General features: G+C 36.4%; 1 protein-coding gene across 2 annotated transcripts in view; it reads left to right on the top strand.

The window, feature by feature from the left end:
- Positions 1-23,679, top strand: part of nup155 (nucleoporin 155) — a 113,676-nt gene that overhangs the window by 26,057 nt on the left and 63,940 nt on the right. For both annotated transcript variants that reach the window (XM_051927675.1, XM_028802383.2), the window contains exons 9-20: positions 2,457-2,530; positions 3,039-3,130; positions 3,221-3,318; positions 4,326-4,478; positions 4,764-4,864; positions 4,985-5,155; positions 5,396-5,506; positions 5,686-5,780; positions 15,503-15,588; positions 16,599-16,661; positions 18,227-18,368; positions 20,338-20,404. In XM_051927675.1, the coding sequence (XP_051783635.1) occupies positions 2,457-2,530; positions 3,039-3,130; positions 3,221-3,318; positions 4,326-4,478; positions 4,764-4,864; positions 4,985-5,155; positions 5,396-5,506; positions 5,686-5,780; positions 15,503-15,588; positions 16,599-16,661; positions 18,227-18,368; positions 20,338-20,404 (1,253 nt within the window). The remainder of the gene's footprint in view (positions 1-2,456; positions 2,531-3,038; positions 3,131-3,220; positions 3,319-4,325; positions 4,479-4,763; positions 4,865-4,984; positions 5,156-5,395; positions 5,507-5,685; positions 5,781-15,502; positions 15,589-16,598; positions 16,662-18,226; positions 18,369-20,337; positions 20,405-23,679) is intronic.

The raw sequence follows: 23,679 nt of genomic DNA, 5'->3' as shown, positions 1-23,679 counted from the left end.
GACGGACCCTCCTCTCCAGAACCCCAGAATTAGACTTTTCCAGGGAGGCTGAGGAGTGTGATCCCTCTGTAGTTGGAACACACCCTCCGGTCCCCCTTCTTAAAGAGGGGGACCACCACCCCGGTCTGCCAATCCAGAGGCACTGTCCCTGATGTCCATGCGGCGATGTAGAGACGTGTCAACCAAGACAGCCCTACAACATCCAGAGCCTTGAGGAACTCCGGGCGTATCTCATCCACCCCCGGGGCCCTGCCACCAAAGAGTTTTTTGACCACCTCGGTGACCTCAGTCCCAGAGATGGGGGAGCCCACCTCCGAGTCCCCAGGCTCTGCTTCCTCATTGGAAGGCATGTTATTGGGATTGAGGAGGTCTTCGAAGTACTCCCCCCACCGACCCACAACGTCCCGAGTCGAGGTCAGCAGCGCACCATCCCCACCATATACAGTGTTGACACTGCACTGCTTCCCCCTCCTGAGACGCCGGACGGTGGACCAGAATCTCCTCGAAGCCGTCCGAAAGTCGTTCTCCATGGCCTCCCCAAACTCCTCCCATGCCCGTGTTTTTGCCTCAGCAACCACCGAAGCTGCATTCCGCTTGGCCTGCCGGTACCTATTAGCTGCCTCTAGAGTCCCACAGGACAAAAGGGACCTGTAGGACTCCTTCTTCAGCTTGACGGCATCCCTCACCGCCGGTGTCCACCAACGGGTTTGGGGATTGCCGCCATGACAGGCACCGACCACCTTACGGCCACAGCTCCGGTCAGCCGCCTCAACAACAGAGGCACGGAACATGGCCCATTCGGACTCAATGTCCCCCACCTCCCTCGGGACATGGTCAAAGTTTTGCCAGAGGTGGGAGTTGAAGCTACTTCTGACAGGGGGCTCTGCCAGACGTTCCCAGCAGACCCTCACAACACGTTTGGGCCTACCAGGCCTGACCGGCATCCTCCCCCACCATCGAAGCCAACTCACCACCAGGTGGTGATCAGTTGACAGCTCTGCCCCTCTCTTCACCCGAGTGTCCAAGACATGTGGCCGCAAATCCGACGACACGACCACAAAGTCGATCATCATACTGAGGCCTAGGGTGTCCTGGTGCCAAGTGCACATATGAACACCCCTATGCTTGAACATGGTGTTCGTTATGGACAATCCGTGACGAGCACAGAAGTCCAATAACAAAACACCACTCGGGTTCAGATCGGGGGGGCCATTCCTCCCAATCACACCCTTCCAGGTCTCACTGTCATTGCCCACTGTTTGTTTTATTTTGATGCGTTGGTTAAATGTGATTCTGAATACATAAGCCAAATGGCAAGTTCATTTATAGAAAACTGTACTGTTTTTAAGGAAATTTTGTGTATGTGTGTGTTTGCAGAACCAGCACCAGAATTGCTACTAAATGTTTTATTACTGTTTATTACTATATATTTTCCATGTATTAACATAAAAATGTTGTATAAAATTATATTTTGTTTAAAATATCTAGAAGTAGTTCATTTTTTAAAAAATTAATTTCTGAAACATTTTCACAGACCTATTTAATTGGTGAAAGGTTCAATTTAATGCACTTTATATGTTTCATGTCAAATGAAAAAAAATTACAATCCAATTAACCGATTGACAGAATAATTGACAGATTAAGCGATTATCAGCATAATAATTAGATGCAGCCATAATGAATTTATGTTAGAATTTTGTGTCAGTTGTTTAGATTTGTCTTACTCTAAATCTCAGTTTTTCATTTGGCTTTTTGATTTTATTGTGACAGTTTTGCACCAGCTATCTCGAGATTAGTTCACCTCTTGAACTACAAAAAGTAACATTGTATTAGTAAACCCAGTCTTAAATATAGCATACTGTATATTTAAATGTTCATGTTCACTGCATGAAACTGATATATTCAATAATGTAGTTTTTTTTTTTTAATAAAGTTTAGAATGCATCATTTGCAGAAATTGTCCACTGGATGTGCTATGGGAAGGATGAAGCCAGTGCTGATTTGAATTTTGTATTGACCACGCCTTCATCTATAAACATAGAATAGCTTTATTTATTTCTTTATTTTTTAAGTATGGAGTCTATTTTCTAATTCTTGATACAGACTGATAAGGCATAAGGCTTCCGGCTACCTCTGTGATACACTGCAGACTTCAGTTTAAGAACAGGGAAACATAGAATAAAGGGCATGGTTCCATGTAGTATTAATGATGGCTAATGATTAGTAAACATTTAATAATAAATAAACAACAGTACCCGAAATGATCTGAGGTTGATGCCTCATGCCACTTTTCAAAGAGCCATTTTTTAAAATGGGATTTTAATTATTTGTGTTAGTAGAGCTCAGTATAGTATAGTCATATAAAGTGTTGTTCATACAAAAAAAAATTATTTCAGTTGTGGCTAAAGCAATGGAACTGTGCAGAACAAATTAATTTCTTAATTTTTATCATACAGATCCCATTGTGCAAATTGTTGTTGACAACTCTAGAAATACTCTTTATACACGCTCAGAAAAAGGTGTTATTCAGGTAGGTTGATTGTTTAATGGCTATTTTCTGTGCATAGTTCTAATTAGGAAGTGTTTTGTAATTACTACAGAAATGTTCAGCTATATTATGGCTCATCTGTGAATATAAGGAAAAGTCTTTATGCATATATACAAGACTTAAAGTTCATAATAATTTGCCAGACTCTTGCAATGTGGTCAATTTAGATTTATAAAAATATGTCTTTCAGGCCATTTTATTAAAGCAGCAACAGTTTTATTAATATATATACATTCTTGTGTTTTTTTTATAGATGTAAAAGAGATAGTCATCCATTAGATATTAATTTAATTAAAATAAAAACATTGAAATTTTCTTTGAAATGCGTTCATTGTTTTTACTTTATATAATACAGACGCTTTGCACAAATTCATTTTCATGCTGTTTCAATTATTGTAGTTTTTCTAATAACCCCTGCTCCATAAATAACAGCCCCCTCTCCACAGTTTTAGGGTCAGTAGTTTGTTTCATTTTTAACCCCTTTGTTTAGGTTTATGACTTGGGTGGCGATGGGCAGGGAATGAGCAGAGTGGCAGCAATGTCCCAGAATTCCATAGTATCTGCAGCTGGCCATATTGCCAGGTTGGTAAATGTTATTTTAAAGAAATATGAGAGTTTTGAGCTTATGTTATACTACCATATCAATAATTTTTTTCCCAACCTTTCTTTTAGTACCATAGATCGTTCTGTTTTTAAACCTATTATGCAGATTGCAGCTATCGAGAGATCTGAATCAATAGATTGTCAACTTTTAGCTGTTACACATGCAGGTAAGAACCCTGATATAATTTATGTGATTAAAAATTAAAAATATGTAGATTTATTAATGAGAGTATTTCAGAAATCATTAATAGGTAACACCACATTTAAGGTTTAATGAATAAAAGTAGCTTCTGGGAGGACCCAATTATACTTGGTAAAGGGCCTAAGGGTAAATTTTACCTCAAAGAGAAGCTGATTATCAAAATAGTTCTGGAGTGAAACTGTTTAAACAACAACAAAAAACATTTTAAAAGCTATTATCTGAGTTTATCAAGATTAAATGTTTAGCCATCAAATTTCCTTTCTTAATTTCTCTGCCTCATTCTTAACATTTTTACTTCACATGGTCATATTACCTTGTCTGTTTTCTCCCATAAGCCAAAAACTTATTCTCTTCAAAAAACCCATTTATTTAAGTTCTTAGTAAAACTCTGCACATACTCCTAGTCTTTTTATCTCATTTTTTAAGTTTTCTGCATGCTTCACCTTTACCATCCACTTATTGTTGGCCTTACTTCATGAATTAAATAATTGTCCAAATTAAGAAGAATGTCTTTGAAATCAAACAGATGCAGAAAAGAGGAAGAAAAAGTAGAGAAATATGAAACTAGTGATACAGTAAGAACAAAATGCTTTAAAGAATGAAAGATTTAATCACTTACGGGAAGCTCCTAAGAACTAAAACATATAATGTTTGATTATGCCACCTGAGATAAGCTGACTAGGGAGACTAGATGAATTTTTAGCCTACATTAGTTTTGGACTTGCACTATAAATCAGAGTACCAGGCTATGCATAACACACTTTGAATATACCTCTTTTGATTTGGGCAAAGATAGCTTTTCCTACTGAAGTTGAGTGATTTAGAGATTTGGAAGAAATATCAATTTTGGATGACGTAGAAAATAATTTGGGAAAACTATTAAATAAGTTATAGTACTCATTGACACTTATAATGTGCAAGATTTTTGAGAACATTTATGTAAGATTTTAATAATTGTTTTCTTTTTTTAAGGTGTGCGTTTGTACTTTAGCACAAATCCCTTCAAACAGCCTTTAGCACGTCCCAGTATGTTGGTTTTGGTCCATGTACGATTGCCTCCTGGATTTTCTGCATCATCCACATTACAAAAACCTACAAAGATCCATAAAGCTCTCTATAGCAAAGGTATTTTCTGTATTTTTACAATGTGAAAATACAAATGACAATTTTAGCTGGAATGCTATCAATTTTCAGTGAAAAGTTTGATTATTTTTTTTAAAACACAAATTAGGAATGTCTGTTGAATATGTAACAGCAGCAACAAACAACCAACAAATAAGTATTGTTTATGTAGTTTTACATTTCATGCAATAATTATGTTAGATCATTTATTAATGTTTAGCTCCACACTTGTATCCACAATTTTTGTATTTTATTTAAATAGCTCCATTGTTCTTGTCATCCTTTCAGGTGCTTTATTAATGGCTGCTTCAGAAACCGAAGACAGTGATATTCTTTGGTGCATTAACCATGACTCTTTCCCCTTTCAAAGACCTCTAATTGAATCACAGGTAGAAAACAGTTTAACTCTATATAGTTTAAAAACTCCAGCAAACTGATTCAAAATTGTATACCTGAAAAAGAGAAGTAAATGTCAATCTTTAAGAACAAAATCTTGTGTTTTCCTTAAGATGATGACTAATGTGGATGGACATTCTTGGGCCTTGTCAGCCATTGAAGACACAAAGTCTGAGAAGATTGTAACACCCTTAAATAAGGACATAATACCACTCACAGATTCACCTGTTGTTGTCAATCAGCATATCTTATCCCCACAAAGATTTGTGTTGCTGTCTGCAAAGGTATTTTAAAAATAATTTACAACTGCTGTTAGCTTGCTGTGTCTTCAAACTTGTCTGTTTGACATTTACATCTAGCTTTATATTCTGGCAATGTTACATTCCTAGTGATCCTGCAAACCTTATTTGCAATCTGTATTTCCAAAAGATATTCATCTGTGGTTATGAATTTTAACTAATAAGATAGATGATGTAATGCATCAAATGTTTGATTACATTGCAGTATTTTTCTCCTTGTCACAGGGAAGCCATATTTTCCACAAGCTTCGTCCTGTAGACCAGTTGAGACATCTTTTAATAGGTAGTCCTGGTGGTGAGGGAGAGGAGATTGAAAGATTTTTCAAACTGCACAGGGTAATGATTTTTTGTTGTAAATTATTTTAAAAATCAGAACTGTGATAGTTTTTGAAATGTGTAAAATCCTTCCACTCATTCTTTTTAATGTGGGAATATGAAACGTGCATGTATCTATATAATAAGAACAGCTATTCATCTATCTGTTTACATAATTATTACTGTTTCTTTTTTTACAGGAGGAACAAGCTTGTTCTACTTGTCTAATTTTAGCCTGCTCCACAGCCTCGTATGATAGAGAAGTTACAGTGAGTGCAACCAGAGCTTTCTTCAGGTGAGGTTTTCTCAGCAAACTCAGTGTTGGTCAATATTTGTCTGAGGTTTTGATGTTCCTGTGTTACATTAAATGCAAGAATTGGTTATAGTAAAATGGTGGCCTCCAGGAACTGAATTTGAGGAACACCCAAACCCCCCAGCGTTCCCCCTGAGCAGGTCATCCATCAGCCTGCATTGTGTCACATTGCTGTTTGATTGCTGGTTAAGGAGAAAAAAAGTAAACTGACCTGATATTAGTTGGTGTGTATGTGAGTCAGTGCGCTCTGCAGTGAGCTAGTAATCTGTCAGATCTAAATTTCTGCCTTATACCCAGCACTGCAGGTACAGGCCTGCACTTACCCACAAAGTCACATTGAGTTAAGTTTAGAGTTTCCAAATAACCTAATTTGAAAGTCTTTTGAATGTGAGGGATAGCAAATTAATTGGAGAATATGGGGTAACCACATACACTCCATACCACAGATAAACAGTGAACTGGCTGAGAAATTAACCCATTTATGATGTTTTATTTAAAATGCAACATTTTTCTAAAGGAAGCAAAAAATAAAAACACAAATTGGTTGGTGCATAATGACATAAATACTGTATATCTTGGACCCCTGGGCAAGAAATATTGTAAGTGGTTTATGAAGCTGGGCCAAATGGGAATTGTCTGTGAATGTTTGTTATCACTGGTGGAAAGGAGTATACAGGATAATACAGTCACTGGACTATTAGAGGACTAAATTCATCCTTTCCATGTTTATGCATCCCCTCTTATGCAGACAAGTTAACATCACTTGGACGTCAAACCATATGAATGCATTGTAATGTTTTTGTGTTTTGTGTGCTGTGCCTGCTCATTAACTGCAGAATACATATAGACACTTTCGAGGAGCAATAAACATCTGCCACATGCGATCTGTGAGCCAAATGCTTTAGATTACAAGGGTAACCATTGTTTTTACACATATCTGCAGGTGGGCTCACTTCCTGTCCACTGATGTGTGTGTGGAAGACTCTCAAAATATTTCCAATATGTGGACATTAACTCGATAAGTTACAAAGAAATGAAACTTCAGCTTTTTATTTTACTTGAATGAAGAGAACATTTCTGTTTGAGTGTTGTGCAAGATTTTATTTGAATGTGCATCATTTTTTTTGTTACAAACAGATTTACAGTACCTATCAATTATTAACACACTTTGTGTCAGAGGAGTTAAGTAAGCACATCAATTAGTCAATAATAAGGGTTAGAACAGGAGCAGGGAAACTATCCCAGGCAAATGTGATTCATGTGCTGCGTCGGTTTTATTAATATGCGTATGTTTAAATAATACTGTTGTCAAAGTTCAAAATAAAATAAAAAGCTTCAACTATCCATTAATTTTCTAATTAATATAGCTGAATCAAGATCATGGGAAAAGCTGAGATAAAATGGATTGATTTCCATCCATCAATCATTAAGTTTTTTAAACTGACTGGATCTATTGCTGCATCAAATATTGGTGCCACATGATCAGTACAGCACACAGGGCATGCTAAATCAAAGGATGTGTTTCTGTGTATTCACAACTTTGTTCAACTGTATGTACTGTGATTTGTTCAGCATTACCTTGGTTACTAGAAAATGTGACAGAATGACAAAACTCAAATCAATTCAGCAGATTTTTAACAGCCTCTACTCCACCCACAACTGTCAATAATTGTATTACTGCATTATTTTGAGCCATCTCAGGTGATATCACAAGTAATATTTACAAGCGCCTGACTGATAATGGGTTTTTTAGACTGATGATGTTGGTATTTGGCAGCAAAATGGCTGATTTACTGATAACATATTGTACTTATATTGGTGTGTTTAAGTATTAGAGGTTTTTAAGGTAAACATGAATGAACACAAAGATTTTACATGTAATGTTTTTACGTGGACTTGTTTTAATTTAATATTTGAGCAGGTTTTAATTTAATAGTTGAGCAGGTTAAATGGCCCTTACTAATTTTAACACTCGCTATAAAAATTGTCATTGTCTTTAGAAAGTAGATTCATAACAGTTAAAATAGGCATGCACTTTAACCTGAACCTTGATAATACAGTAATCCCTCCTCCATCGCGGGGGTTGCGTTCCAGAGCCACCCGCGAAATAAGAAAATCCGCGAAGTAGAAACCATATGTTTATATGGTTATTTTTATATTGTCATGCTTGGGACACAGATTTGCGCAGAAACACAGGAGGTTGTAGAGAGACAGGAACGTTATTCAAACACTGCAAACAAACATTTGTCTCTTTTTCAAAAGTTTAAACTGTGCTCCATGACAAGATAGAGATGACAGTTCTGTCTCACAATTAAAAGAATGCAAACATATCTTCCTCTTCAAAGGAAACAGAGAGTAAAGCAAACAAATCAATAGGGCTGTTTGGCTTTTAAGTATGCGAAGCACCGCCGGTACAAAGCTGTTGAAGGCGGCAGCTCTCACCCCCTCCGTCAGGAGCAGGGAGAGAGAGAGAGAGACAGAGAAAAACAAAGTCAAAAATCAATATGTGCCCTTTGAGCTTTTAAGTATGCGAAGCACCGTGCAGCATGTCGCTTCACGAAGCAGCTGCACACAGAAGGTAGCAACGTGAAGATAATCTTTCAGCATTTTTAGGCGAGCGTCAGTATTGTCTAGGTGTGCGAACAGCCCCCCTGCTCACACCCCCTACGTCAGGATCAGAGAAAGTCAGCGCAAGAGAGAGAGAGAGAGAAAGTAAGTTGGATAGCTTCTCAGCCATCTGCCAATAGCGTCCCTTGTATGAAATCAACTGGGCAAACCAACTGAGGAAGCATGTACCAGAAATTAAAAGATCCATTGTCCTCAGAAATCCGCGAACCAGCAAAAAATCCGCGATATATATTTAAATATGCTTACATATAAAATACGCGATATATATTTAAATGTGCTTACATATAAAATCCGCGATAGAGTGAAGCCGCGAAAGGCGAAGCGCGATATAGCGAGGGATCACTGTATATTAGCTTTTCAAGTTGAATCGACATTTAGAAAAATCAATATGTAAAAGCCAATATACTGATGTTAAGTACTTTTTTTATTTTCCACAGCTTTTTCTGAATGTTAAATAAAACATGTAAAATATCTTTCAAAGCGCGACTATGTTGACTCCACCCATGTTGCCTGGCGGTGATGAGTGTGGGGGAAAATAAATAATGGCACAAGGGTCAGAAGAGGAAGAGTTTAGAACAGGTAGGGTTAGCAGTGCTGTTTGGAAATGGTTTTGTTTTACTCAGGTTGACAGTCGAAGCAGTAGAATATCTAAAGATAAAACATGTTAGTGCATATGTAGAGTACATTCAAGCATGTGTAGCATGATGATCTTTGAATTTGTTAAGATTATTGGAGGTAGTAAAATATAGTAGTGTTACTTTTTATAGATAAGATATAGGGGCTGCAACTAATGATTTTGACAATTATTTAATCTGCCTATTATTTTCTCAATTAATCGATTAGTCGGATTGTAAAAAGAAAAAATTCACCTGAAATTAAGGAAAAAGTACATGAAATGTTACTTTTTACCAAATAAACAAATTTATACAAAATTTTCAGAAATATATTCTTTAAAAAATTAACTCCTTGTAGATATTCTAAACAAAGTACAGGTTTTATATAACATGTATATAATACATTGAAAAAATAGTGATAAATGGAAATAAAGCATTCCCCTTCCCACTTCTGGCTCTGGTTGTGCAATGTGTTGCGCACACATCTTTCTTCTTTCGGCTACTCCTGGTAGGGGTTGCCACTGTGGATCATCTTCTTCCATATCTTTCTGTCCTCTGCATCTTTTTCTGTTATACCCATCACCTGCATGTCCTCTCTCACAACATCCATAAACCTTTGCTTAGGCCTTCCTCTTTTCCTCTTCCCTGGCAGCTCTATCCTTAGCGTCTGTCTGTCAACCTGTACATCACCACTGCAAATAAGAAAGGGCTCAGAGCCAATCCCTGATATAATCCCACCTCCACGTTGAATGCATCCATCGCTCTTACTGTAGACCTCACCACTGTCACACTTCCCTCATACATATCCTGTACAACTCTTACGTACTTGTCTGCCACTCCCGACTTCCTCATACAATACCACTGCTCCTCCCAAGGCACCCTGTCATATGCTTTCTCCAGGTCCACAAAGACGCAATGCAACTCCTTCTGGCCTTCTCTAAACTTCTCCATCAATATCCTCAGAGCAAACATTGCATCTGTGGTGCTCTTTCTTGGCATGAAACCATACTGCTGCTCACTAATCATCACCTCACTTCTTAACCTAGCTTCCACTACTCTTTTCTATAATTTCATGCTGTGGCTCATCAATTTTATTCCCCTGTAGTTACTGCAGTCCTGCACATCCCCCTTATTCTTAAATATCGGCACCAGTACTCTTCTTCTCCACTCCTCAGGCATCCTCTCACTTTCCATTAAACAATCTGGTAAATACTCCACTGCCATCTCTCCTAAACACCACCATGCTTCCATAGGTATGTCATCTGGACCAACGGCCTTTCCACTTTTCATCCTCTTCATAGCTGTCCTTACTTCCTCCTTGCTAATCCGTTGCACTTCCGGATTCACTATCTCCACATCATCTAACCTCTCTCTCGTTCTCTTCATTCATCAACCTCTCAAAGTACTCTTTCCATCTGCACAACACACTCTCCTCGCTTGTGAGTACGTTTCCATCTTTATCCTTTATCACCCTAACCTGCTGCACATCTTTCCCAGCTTGGTCCCTCTGTCTAGCCAATCGGTACAGGTCCTTTTCTCCCTCCTTAGTGTCCAACCTCTCATACAACTCATCATATGCCATTTCTTTAGCCTTCGCCACCTCTCTTTTCACCTTGCACCTTATCTTCTTGTACTCTTGTTTACTTTCTGCATCTCTCTGACTATCCCACTTCTTTGCCATCCTCTTCCTCTGTATACTCTCCTGAATTTCCTCATTCCACCACCAGGTTTCCTTTTCCTCCTTGCTCTTTCCAGATGTCACGCCAAGCACCCTTCTTGCTGTCACCCTTACTACATCTGCTGTAGTTTCCCAGCTGTCTGGTAACTCTTCACTGCCACCCAGTGTCTGTCTCACCTCCTCCCTAAACTCAACCTTGCGGTCTTCCTTTTTCAACTTCACCATTTGATCCTTGGCTCTGTCCTCACTCTCTTCCACTTCTTGATCTCCAACGTCATCCTACGGACCACCATCCTATGCTGCTTAACTACACTTTCCCCTGCCACCACTTTGCAGTCTTCAGTCTCCTTCAGATCATCTCTTCTTCATAGGATGTAATCTACCTGTGTGCATCTTCCTCCACTCTTGTGCGTAACCCTATGTTCCTCCCTCTTCTTAAAATACGTATTCACCACAGCCGTGTCCATTCTTTTGGCAAAATCTACTATCCTCTGATCTTCTTCATTGCTCTCCTTGACACCATACCTACCCATCACCTCCTTGTCTCCACTGTTCCCTTCACCAACATGCCCATTGAAATCCACTCCAATCACCACTTTCAGTCCTTTGGGTACACTGTTCATCACTTCATCCAACTCACTCCAAAAATCTTCTTTCTCATCCATTGCTCACCCAACTTGTGGTGCATGTGCACTAACAACATTTATCATCACACCTCCAATTTCCAGATTCATAATCATTACTCTGCCTGACACTGTTTTCACCTCCAAAACACTCTTGACATACTGTTCCTTCAGAATAACGCCTACCCCATTTCTCCTCCCATCCACACCATGATAGAACAATTTGAATCCACTTCCAATCCACCTGGCCTTACTCCCCTTCCATTTAGTCTCTTGCACGCACAATATTTCAATCTTCCTTCTCTCCTTGATAGCTGCTAACTCTCTCCCCTTACCAGTCATACTGCCAACATTCAAAGTTCCTACCCTCAGTTCCACTCTCTTTACTTTCCTCCTCACCTCCAGTCTCCGGACACGTCTACCCCCTTTTCTTTTCCTTTGGCCAACAGTAGCCCAGTTTCCACCAGCACCCTTTTGGTTAACAGTACTGGTGGCAGTTGTTGTTAACCCGGGGCTCGACCGATCCGGTATGGAAATTTGTATTGTTGTCCACATATTGATTTGGCAAAATTTTACACTGGATGCCCTTCCTGACATAACCCTCTCCATTTATCCAGGCTTGGGACCAGCACCGCACACATAATTTCCTTCAAAATGGCACAGTGTTCTAAAAATTAACTAAACTTATAATTTGGGTTATGTATTCAGAATCACATTAAATTAACAAGGCTAAATAAAACATGCAAGTTAAGTTTGTGTTTAAAAAAAAAAAAAAAAAAAAAGTAAATTTCTGACCACCACAATATTCCACCACAGAAGAATCTGTTGCACCATCATGACTTTATTAGGTTCTTCTTTTTTGTAAGTCTGCAGTAACATTTGAACGAACATCGTGGCAATTGCTGGGGAAATATCCAGATTATTTTTCTTTTGCAGCAAAACAAGTGGTTTCATTTGTGTGAAACTCCGTTCTTCCTTTGCTGTGTTATATGCCGAGTTTATAATGGCATTCATTTTTGTTTTAATTCTCTCCTTTGCTACTACCTCCAGGGCTCCAGAGCATATCCCATATCTGATCCTGCTTATTTGGTGGTCTGCTCTTGAAGTATTGTTAACCAGCTCACCACAGTATATAAAATCATACTAGCCATTACAGATGAGAAAGATGTCACTTCCCACATTAAAGAAATGCAGTCTCCTAAGGAAGAAGAGCCTGCTCTGCCCTTTCTCATGTAGTTCCTCTGTGTTTCAAAACCAGTTCAACCTGTCATTGATGTGGATCCCCAAGTACTTGTAGGACGGCACCACCTCTACATTCACTCTCTTAATAGTGACTGAACACAGGGGCTGTTTGGTGTGGAGAAAATCAATAACCAGTTCCTTGGTTTTGGTAATATTAAAGTACAGATAATTCTTTTGCACCAAGGAACAAAGTTCTACACCTAAATCCTATTCTCTGTCTCATTCCCCTTATCAGTGCACCCATAAGTGCAAATCATCTGAGATTTTCTGCAAATGACATGACCTGCTATTAAAAAGGAGACAGGATTGTTCCTTGTGGTACTCCAGTGTTGCTCACATCCGTATCAGAAACCTAGTCCTTCAGTCTTACAAACTGTGGTCTGCACCACAGTCCATTATCCAGGACACCATAGTCTCATCTACTTGCCGGTCTCTGAGCTTACCCCATTAACAGATATAACTGGATGGTATTGCAAGCATTTAGGAAGTCAAAAGATATCCTCACAGTGCTGAAAATATGTCTTATAGAGCAGATTGATAATTGCATCATCCATTCCAATCTTTGTCCAGACGGCAAACTGCAATGGGTCCAAGTGGCTTACCACAAGAGGCCTCATATATTCAAGGACTAGTCTCACAAACGTCTTCATGATATGAGACATAAGTGCTGCTAGTCTTTAGGTATTAGGTGGAGTGGAATGTTATTTTTGAGCAGAGTCTAGTAGTAGGATAAAAAATATCAATTTCTGAATGGAGGAGATACCATTTATTCCACGAATGGCAGATTGTAGCAGGGAGGAAGTAAAGTATTTGAAAAATGTCAGATTAGTTTATATACTGAAAATTTATAAACTAATGGATGTATCAGAAGCAATAAGTTCTGAAAAAAAAACTTGAATGATTAACACTTTATTTAAGTTAAAAACGGCAGTGATAAGAAAAAGCAGATTTTGACAAAAACTGTTTTTTTCTTAGAATAGTAAAAAACAAAAAAGGCTTATTCATAAATCCATACTCCTATTTAATGGGAATCAACAAGCATTCATTTTTTGAGAGAGTGGGAGAAATACCAGAGCACATAGAGGAAAAGCTACAAAAACAGAGAATCTATAGACTTCAGGCATGGAATCTGAATTACAGGATCCTGGATCCATGAAGCAGCACTGCAAACCCCTATACTCTTAATTTTCATGTATTCTGATTAAATTAAAATTTAGCTTAAAATCTGAAAAAACTTAGCTTTTTACCTCTACAGACACAAGCTGCTAATTTACGTAACTGGTTTAATAGTTTGTCATTGGATATACATGACCAGGAAGGAACACATAATATGCTAATATTGTGACTAAAATGTATTTTCATTGCAGCTGTATGTAAATCATGCAAAGAATTCTTGATAAACACAAAGAAATAACCCCTAGTTTATCAATTCAAACTGAATTCACAGGCTGCCAGGCATTTTGGAAGGCTTCTCTACATAAAAAGTGATCAATTCACCCCAGAGCACATGTGAGGGCTGTTTTGAAAGCTGCTGTCAAATCGACAACAAGCACGGGTTGACATGCATTTATTAACACAGGGACTGCCGTATTGAGCAATTGCTGCAACTTCGAAAGTCTGGATTCCACTCCTTCAAAAGCTTATTGATTGGAGATTTCAGAAATCAGACTCAATAACATACCTGCACATCACTTTGATATGAGAACAGCCATGCATCTCCAAATGCTCACAAAGCAAGTGCTCTATCAAGCAGTTGCTGTGGTATACAGGGACTTTAAGGTTTGTTTTGATTGGTGCTGCTCCATGTGGCTAATTCATTTGCAATTGAACTGCACCAAATTACCTTGCATGATGAAGGCTTGCAGCCACTAAAGCTTGAAGATCAGTTTGTGTTTCACTGCCCTGGCAGTTAAAGTATGTGTACCAGTGACCGCAACAGATTAACAGAGCCTCAACTGCAGTGGGTATACAATGTATGTCTGACATAAGGCCAGTTTAACATATGGCCAAATGGATGTTTTCAATTTGACCTGTAAGTCGGTGCATGGCTTTAATTTCCTTTAGTCCTATTTTTTTGTTCCATCTGTAATTTGAGGTGGATATGGTTGTAATGATTGTGTGGAGCAATTCAAACATATTTGCAAAAGAGAGAACCTACATTTTTAGGTTTAAGAAGAGTGAAATGTAGAAAACAATTGAATACAAAATATAAATTGGCAAAACAAAACAACACAAAACCACTGAGTAGCTGAAATACATAAACAGATAAAAATGTTCAAATATGTATTGGAACTTTTTAAAAAGCAACACAAGGCAAACATTAGCACTGCTTTTACAAATTCTATACTAAATGACAAATAATAGAGACATAGCAACTGGATGGACACACAAATATGCAGATACACAGACACTTTTCCTTTTATTAAGGTGGTTAAGCTAATTATTGTCCATCCGGTAGTTACTCTCCATTGGATTTATTCAGTGTTATAGTTTGCCGTGCATAGTGTCCATCTGTTTGCTAGGTATCTGTTTATAAGTCATTTGGTAAGGGCTTTGTAAAAGCAGTGCTAATGTTTGTGAAGCTCCATTAGATAACCGAGGCACAGCAAATGGATGGACATATAGATTCAGAGACACACCCTTGTCCTTTTAATTGGTGGATTAGCAGTTACAGGTTAATTTGTTGTAGTTGTATGAAAAGTGCAGTTCATTTTCGTCCTAGTCTTAACCAAGAAGATGTTATATGCTTGTTTCCAAATATCAGACAGGATAAACTAGATTACTATAGCTGTTGTTTAGTTCTGATAATCATATGTATCATTACATGACAATATTTTGACTTTTGTGGGTTTTTTTATCTTTTTTTTTTGTAAGGTTTATCTTACTGATTGTGTATTTTTTTTCCTCTTTTATTTTAAGGTATGGAGGAGAAGCACAGATGAGGTTTCCTTCTGCTCCTATGGTTCCTAGCAATGTGGGTCCTAGTTTGGGCTCTCCTGTCCCTGGTAAGTTGAAGCAGAGGTAAAAAAAAACATAAAATAAAAGCAAAGTACACAAGTACTGCATTCTCTTGGTCTGCTCAAAAGCATTAGTCTGAGTATTGTATACAGTATAAAAACAATTCATGTTTAATATTATTTGCTTGTTGTCTTCTGGGTCATTTAAAAAATAATTAGGACCTTAATGCTGTCTTGCATTTTGGGTATAATGTACACAATTGCAAAATTATTACATGCATATTAATTTTTGGAAAATTCTCATATACTTAAGAATTTTTCGATACAAAGAGCCCTTGTGACATTTCCTAGATTGAGTCAAAGTACTTTGGGTATAAAACAAAATAATTTTTTAATTTGCAGCTGGCATTTTAATTTATTTAATTATAAAATTGGGACATGCTCCTACTTTTTTGTTAGGTATGATGCTGAAGTACTGTTAATAATGTCAGAAATAATTTGTGGTTGCCTACACATTGAAAAGAAACAAACATTTTATTAAACTGTTAGCTCAAAATCACATTCTTGGGATGTGGCGTTTTTCTTCTTGTGTGTGCATCTTTTGGAAACATACATTAAAGCTGTGTAGTTAATAGTAATTGTTGCACACATTTGTTGTGGTCATTTTTCATGTGTGCATCTGCCACTGTGCACTTTTGTTGGTGCCTCCATTAAGGCTATAAGAAATATTGTATAAGTGTATTGTTATACTGCTGGAACACAAACATTTAGAATACCTACTGAGGGTCACACAGTGAAGTCAGACAAAGAAAGAATGAAACTGCCAAGCATGTGGTTTAAAATTGCAATCCCTAACCCCAAAGCCTAAACTACATAAAATTAAGATCATGTTTAATATTTGATTAGTTTCATTTGTGTAAGAGATTATTCTCTTTTTTCTGGTACTCCAAAAATACAGAAAGTTCTGGATTACTGCATATAATGGTTTGATTTATTCAGTAATAAAGTGTTGCTATGATAATTTCTTTGTCCTCATTATTATTATCTTTGTGTTGCAGGTTCTCCAATGCCTTTTTGTAGCCCACTTCCAAACCCTAGCTTTTTTTCAACCCCATCTCCAGGTACTGTGTAATTAATAACATAGAAGACAATTCACTGTCACATGTTTTGTATGCATAATTAACAGATACTGTTTGTATGCAAATGTATGCTGTATATTTTAGTGCAAAAAATCTTTGCAGCAATCTGTTTTCATTATTATCACACATTGTTAAAATTGTTACTATTAGATTGCAATGTAATCTTCTTCTGTAACATGGCTGTTCGTTTGTCTGTCCAGGATTTTAAATCACCTGTAGCTCGCAAACCGTTTCACCTATTGACTTGAAATTTGGTACACATATACTACGTGACGCCTACTATCCGCTTTCGGGGTGATGATTTTATTACTATTTTATTTTATTGTAGAATCAACTCTCGGCAGCACGCAGCAGGGCGGCCGTGCGGCGCATGTGTATGGGCGCCGTTCTCATTCCCTACCACCTTCGCTAATCATTCTTGAGGCAGATTGAAGACTTAAGTGCCAGATTAAGTGAAAAATCAAAGAAAACGTACTAAGTAATTGCAACACAAAAACTGACTTAATCAGTTTTAATGCGAAAAGATGCAGACGAAAGAAAAGAAGCAGCAGGCCGCTAGGGTGGAGTAAAGAAGAGCTGCTCAGGAAGCAGCAAGCACATCAAACTCTGAGCAAACGAATGCTAAACGTACAGAGAAAGAGGATGAATCCTATGAATGCTCAAGTCAAGTGTATTCACTGCATGTTATCGTGCAGTGTGTCGTTACTGGTGTTATATAAATGTGATTCCAAGTCAACAAATAACACATTATTTTTATTTCATTGACTGGTAAACAAATGTGTATGATTTGCACCAAAAAAAAGTGTTAGTCCTCTTGGACTCAGTAACTCGTTATATTATCTTTAGCAGCAGTAACTCATTTCTTTTTGTATCAATCATTTTTAAAAACACTATGCATAGTAGTTAAGTCTTTCGACTTCAAACTCCTAAGTTGTGGATTCAAATTCTGATAATGACACTGTGATCATGAGCAAGTCTCTTTACCTGCTGGTAATCCAATTGGAAAAACAAAAGAAATGTAACCAATTGTATCTCAAATATTGTAAGTCACCTTGAATAAAGGTGTCAGCCAAATAAGTAAACGTATTGGTAAAGCTTTCTTGTAGAGATGCATGCATAATTATTTGTGTTTTTCTAAGCATGAGCTGTTCAATTCAGAAAGGGAATAACATTTAAATGTATGATATATAACCTAATTCCAATTATTAAGTGCTTGTGCAGCAAAACATTCCCAATCCATGACAGTACCAAAACCAGCGATTTTATACTGGTATGAAGTTTTTATTGTACTGTATTAACTTTTCCCGAATGTAAAGACGCATGTTTTTCAAAAGGTTAAACTTTTTCACTCATCTGGCCATAGACCATTGTTACAAAAGTCTCCAGAATTGTCTAGGTACATTTTGGTTAACTTGAGAAAAATGCAGTTTCCACAGTGTATTTTCTGCTCTGGATCCCAGTTTTCCTAAGTTGTCTTTCTTATATTGCAGTCATAATTGTTTTTCAATTAACAACCTGTGTAAAATGTTTGTATAATTTTGTTGTAGGTATTCAGACCCAAAGTGTTTCCACTCCATTTATTCCTACAAATACTCTGCCTGGTACTCAGCTTGCAACTATGGCAGGTCCTGAGGTAGTGTTTTCTGGGAAGCATAATGGAATATGCATTTTCTTCTCAAGAATCCTGGGGTAAGATTACAAATAGAGAACTTTCTTGCTTTTAAAGGCATGTTTGATATGGCTTTGTGTAGATCCTACCTTCTAGATTATATGGGAGATACTGCATTAGTTTTCAATCCAGCAGCTGTTTGGGTCAACAGCATTTTATAAATTTTCAGTAATGTGGTACTTTGTAAAACAGCCAGGTGGAGCAGTGAAAACTAACATGGGTCATGGAACCTTTGTGCTGTCAACAGAAAACTCCTGTTTTAGAACTCTAGTCACTACTGAGGACTGGTCTCTTTTTCCAGCTGTACAATTAAAAGTTTTGCCCTGTTTAAACTTTTATTAATTTTAAATTATCGTTCTGTTACTTTTCACTGTAGCTTGTGAAGATGATGTGCACTTTTCATTTTTACATTCATAGATAAAATACAAATGAAAATGTGGTAGCATAATATAAAAATAGTAAAATAATACAGTATGTACAGTACTTTGTGTAAACACAGCTGATGGTAGTGACATCTAAACATTAAAACATACACAATAGTATTCCACCTTTTTTCTAAATATTTTCTGCATCAAAGTCTTTAAAATGCTGACTTGCATTGAGGTATGGTTTTGATATGCAGATGTTTAATCATTTCTTGAAAATGATGTAAAAAATGTAGTAAACACATGAGAAAAATAGTACTCAATTTGTATCACATAAATATCACAAGTGGTTGTTGTGGAAATATTTTGAATTCTTTTTTTCCTTTTTAAAGCTGCTTTTTAAGTTATCATAAGTGAATGAGTCAAATTGATGCAGTGTTGCTTTCTGTTTTGGAAGCTCTGTGGTAAACTACCTTGTGCCCCTGTTGTTGTCCCTTTGCTACTTTCATAGCATTAATAGAAACCCATGAGTGAGTCAAAGAAATCAACTGGTTTTCTTGAAGAAATAACTGAAAACATCATAAGACAATCACATTTGCCAGCTGTGACTCGGTTTATGATTTTCTATCTAATTATCAGTATAGAGTATGTGCACTGATATGCTAAAGTTGTGCTAGCATTATTATTGTCAGACTAATGTGGTAGAAGTTAGTTTTTAGTAGGAGAGATTATTCTTATGGCAAGGTGAGATTAAGTTGATAAACATGCTTTCACTTAAATATTGAATAAATCGTTGCAAGGTTAGACATTTCTGTAAGATTCAAAAACTGTACATTTTTAAAATGTAATTCATAATTTAATGTGTTTTAGTTTTCCTTTATCATTCTAAGTAAGTATAAAATAACTGTTTCTGAGCAGACCTTGATTGTAACTTCAAGTCTTGAGTCTGGATGTGAAAAACAAAAAAAAAACAAAACGTTTATGCATTACAAAACTCTAAATTGCATCACATTTTGGTTGGAAAGCCTGACAAATGTTAGCAAGAGCAAAATGGAACTGATCAAATTAGAAAATACAGAAGAGTGGTGTGAGGGAGCAGTTGTGCTGTGTTGAAGGCAATAATTTTCAAGAGGATTTATTCGGTATTCCTTATTCTAAGTATGTCATGATATGATTTAATAAAGAGAATGTATTAAAATTAAGCTATGGAAACATCTTAAGTATTGTGTATTGTAACTCCTAAGTACTTTGACTGTGTTTTGGAGGATTATTTTATATACTCTTTTTGAAACAATTGTAACTGAAGTTTGGCTTAATGGTTAAGGCCGAATGATATAAGGCAACAGTTTGCTTGTTCAGTGTCCAACACCAGATAATAAAGAATTCACTAGCCTGTGCTTCACTTGTACTGTAAAGATATAGTGTATTGAGCATGTTGACTGTATAGAGACACTGTGATAAGTAATGAGTACATAAAAACATACTTGACAATCAAGGCACTATATAGTCTAAACAGGCTTGTTTGGTCTGATCCTGAGTCTGCTTTCATTTCCCCATCAAAAAATGTTACAAGCTACCATGTGAATATGTGGATTGATTTTTTTTTTTTTTTTTTTTTTTGCAGTAATATTTGGGATGGAAGTATTGCTGTTGAGACAACCTTTAACTCTGGAAATCAGAAGATCATTGCTGTAAGCCTCACTGGAAATATGCATACATGTTTAATTTGTTTGTTGTTGAGTAATTTATATGAACAAGAATATTTTCTTAAAAAAATTCTTCTAAAGTAAAACGTCTACAGACAATGGGCTTCCAGAATATTTCCCTTTCACACCAATGTGTTGTAATAGCAGGGGTAGCCATCGCTCTATGGGGTGGAATAAAGTACAGGTGTGATCACTAAATAAATTCCCAAAGGGGTAAATTTTTTGCTACAAAAGTCAAATTTCACTGAACCTTTGCATATCTGTGCCAGATTCTAAAAATGCCTCCTGGGTCACTTCCCAGATAAACTGCATGTGTGGATGTGGAACACTGCACCAAGTGATTGTAGAACTGATTTATTTTTAAATTGACAATCCTTGCTCAGTAGTGATGTCTTGATGTTGGCACTGTAGTGCTTAAATATATGCCCATGTCCTATTTAAAGACCGAAATAAGTTACTACTGGTAAAAATGTAGAAAAGAACCAATACATTGATAACAAGTAGGTACCATAATTCCAAAGATAAAGCGTAACCAGATTTGTTCAGTATTGGTAGTACCAGGTGAGAGTCGTTACTGCACTCAGGCATGACTGAAAGTAGACATATTCCTTCAAAAGGCACAGTCATATGTAGAAAAGCATGAGTAAAAATTACACATGAAAATAGCTCGGAGACATGATGCTATAGCAGAGTATTAAAATGTTGGAAAGAAAAACTGTAAAAGTCACATCTGAAAATGCTTTGAGGCAGAAGATGTTTAGTGTATGACTGCAAGAATGCTGTTATTATAAAAAAAATAACGCACAGGCTTTTGTTATTGCCACTTTTATACCATTATGGAGTTAGCTAGTTAAAAATTCTTTACATTTATATAGCAATTTTCTTACTACTTAAAACACTCAAATAGAGTTATGTGTGATTTGAGAGCACTTTGATGTGACTGATAACATGCAATGTAATATTTTAACTTGTATCACAAATTTCTAACAGGAAACGAAATGATAGCATAATTAATTGCTTTTTTAATACAACATCATGCATAATCCCAATTAGAGAATCTAGGCTTTGTTTCTCCATTTATGATGTGCACATGTTCAGATGTCCATCCAAGCATCCATCTATTTTCATATGCAGTTCAGGGTCATGCGTCCAGAATCACTTATATAGGACTGTGGGAGGAGGTTGGAAAACGCACATCATGCTATGAGTTGTAGCAAATAAAAATCAAAGCAAGGTTTAAGCCAAATGGCTAATTTTGACTGTCTATGCAGGTGGTTAAATGACCTGTTCCATTTGTTAATACCAAAATAAAATTTATTTAGTGTTTCAGTGCTACAAGGCACATCACACTATTAATACTGCAGTTAACAGGAATGCCAAAGCTGCATACTTCATGTCTAAATATGAATCTACAAACACCAAATTTGTGACATTATTTAGGTTTCTAAAGGCAAACTAATGTTCATTGTACTAATATAATCCCTCCAATGTGACAAATGTAGTTAAAAAATGCATATGTCATATATTTAAATAGTGTGGTGAATGGGGTGTAGTCTCTCAGAAATTATAGAATGCAAGCAACATTCAAATTAATTTTCTAACAAAATATAACTCATTGAGACACTGAAAATAACTGAATAAAGGTGTACAGGAGTTCTGAATCCTTAAAGTTCAGACCAAGGTTATTATAGTTTTGCCTTTTTATATTAGTTTTTATTTCTATATTTTTTCTGACCTTACTTGGAAATTCAGTTTAATTTTAGTTTTTCTTCATCTTGTAGTTTTAGTTTTAGTTTTTATTTTGCAAAGACATTTCTATTTTATTTATATTTATATATATTAGTCTCAGTTTTAGTTTTAGTAATTATAGTATGGTTAAAGAGCTACTATGGAGTTTAGTTTTTGTGTCTCAATGAAACAGAACTATACACTTAACGGGTTTGGATATAAAATTAATTTAATGTTAGTGGAAGCTTGCTACACTACACCACACACTTTACTGTTTGGTTTTGTTTTTGTCTGATAAAAACAAGCATAATCAAAACCAGGTACTGAATATGAACAATTTTACACAATTTTATAATTTTAAAAATATTTTCTATTTCATTTGTGCTGAACAAATCTGCGCTGTTTGCACTTTTTTTTCCTTTTATTGCCCAGAGTGGTACTCAAATATGGGGATGGATATTTGAGGAGTAAACAGCAAGACAATTATTATATTATGTACATTAAAGAACCGTCAACAACAAATCAAATTAATAATATACCGAACAAATATTATAAAAGTAAAGTTGAATAAATCGGACTCTACAGCTGCATGAATAAAAAAAAATTGAGTATGTGTTCAGGTAAAGTACCACTTCCGGTTAGTGGATTTGGCCCAAAAGTTAATACAGATTTACAGTTTTGGTGTAACAACCACATGCCAAATTTCATCCATTTATCTAGTTGCGTTTTTGATATATCGTGTTTATACACACACACATAGACATAAATCCAAAAAATGGTATTTTCGGACTCGGGTATTCTAAAACGTCAAGATTCATCAAAATGTCGAGGTCGAATTTTTTTAATGATTACTATACTTTCTCTATACTTTGTATACTTCGAGTGCGAAGTGGCAGGCACCTGAGAAATAAACTGAAACGTTACTCACTCGTGATTTTTTCTGTCCATACGGTAACGTTTTTGTTGAGCAGCACATTCCAATTTCAGGCGCTTTAATTCATCTTGATTTACAAAAAGTGCAAAGAAAGGCGACACATAAATCTTTCTATTCCACACGCTTTACCTGCGTATTCAGCTTGCTCTGTCACTGCAAGTGCTGGATGAATACATGCAGGTGGCTCGAGGTGGATGGCTTTAGAGTTAAATGTTGAAAGGGTTAAAAACTAACAGCAAGAAAATTAATTCAAAAATGAAAACTAAAATTATGTTTAGTAATTTATTATTTTATTTCAGTTAGTCTTTCCAGCTACTTTAATAGTTTCGTTTAGTTTTAGTTTTTCATTTCAGTTTTGTTAATTATTTTACTTCATTTTACGAAAATGTTCTTTTAATAATAGTTTCAGTTTTGATTTTAGTTTTTGTTAACTATAATAACCTTGGTTCAGACAAATATAAACAATCTAGTCAATTCATGCATTGCATAAAATTCAGATGTTTGGCGACTAAGTTAAATAATATGAAAGTTAGAGCATTTCACATTTCTTATTTACTTCAACCAAGACTCAGTTATCACATTTTTGTTTACTAAATAT

Source organism: Erpetoichthys calabaricus, chromosome 5 (assembly GCF_900747795.2).
Source record: "Erpetoichthys calabaricus chromosome 5, fErpCal1.3, whole genome shotgun sequence".
NCBI classification, from domain to species: Eukaryota; Metazoa; Chordata; class Cladistia; order Polypteriformes; family Polypteridae; genus Erpetoichthys; species Erpetoichthys calabaricus.
This window is presented reverse-complemented; position numbering and strand designations above follow the sequence as displayed.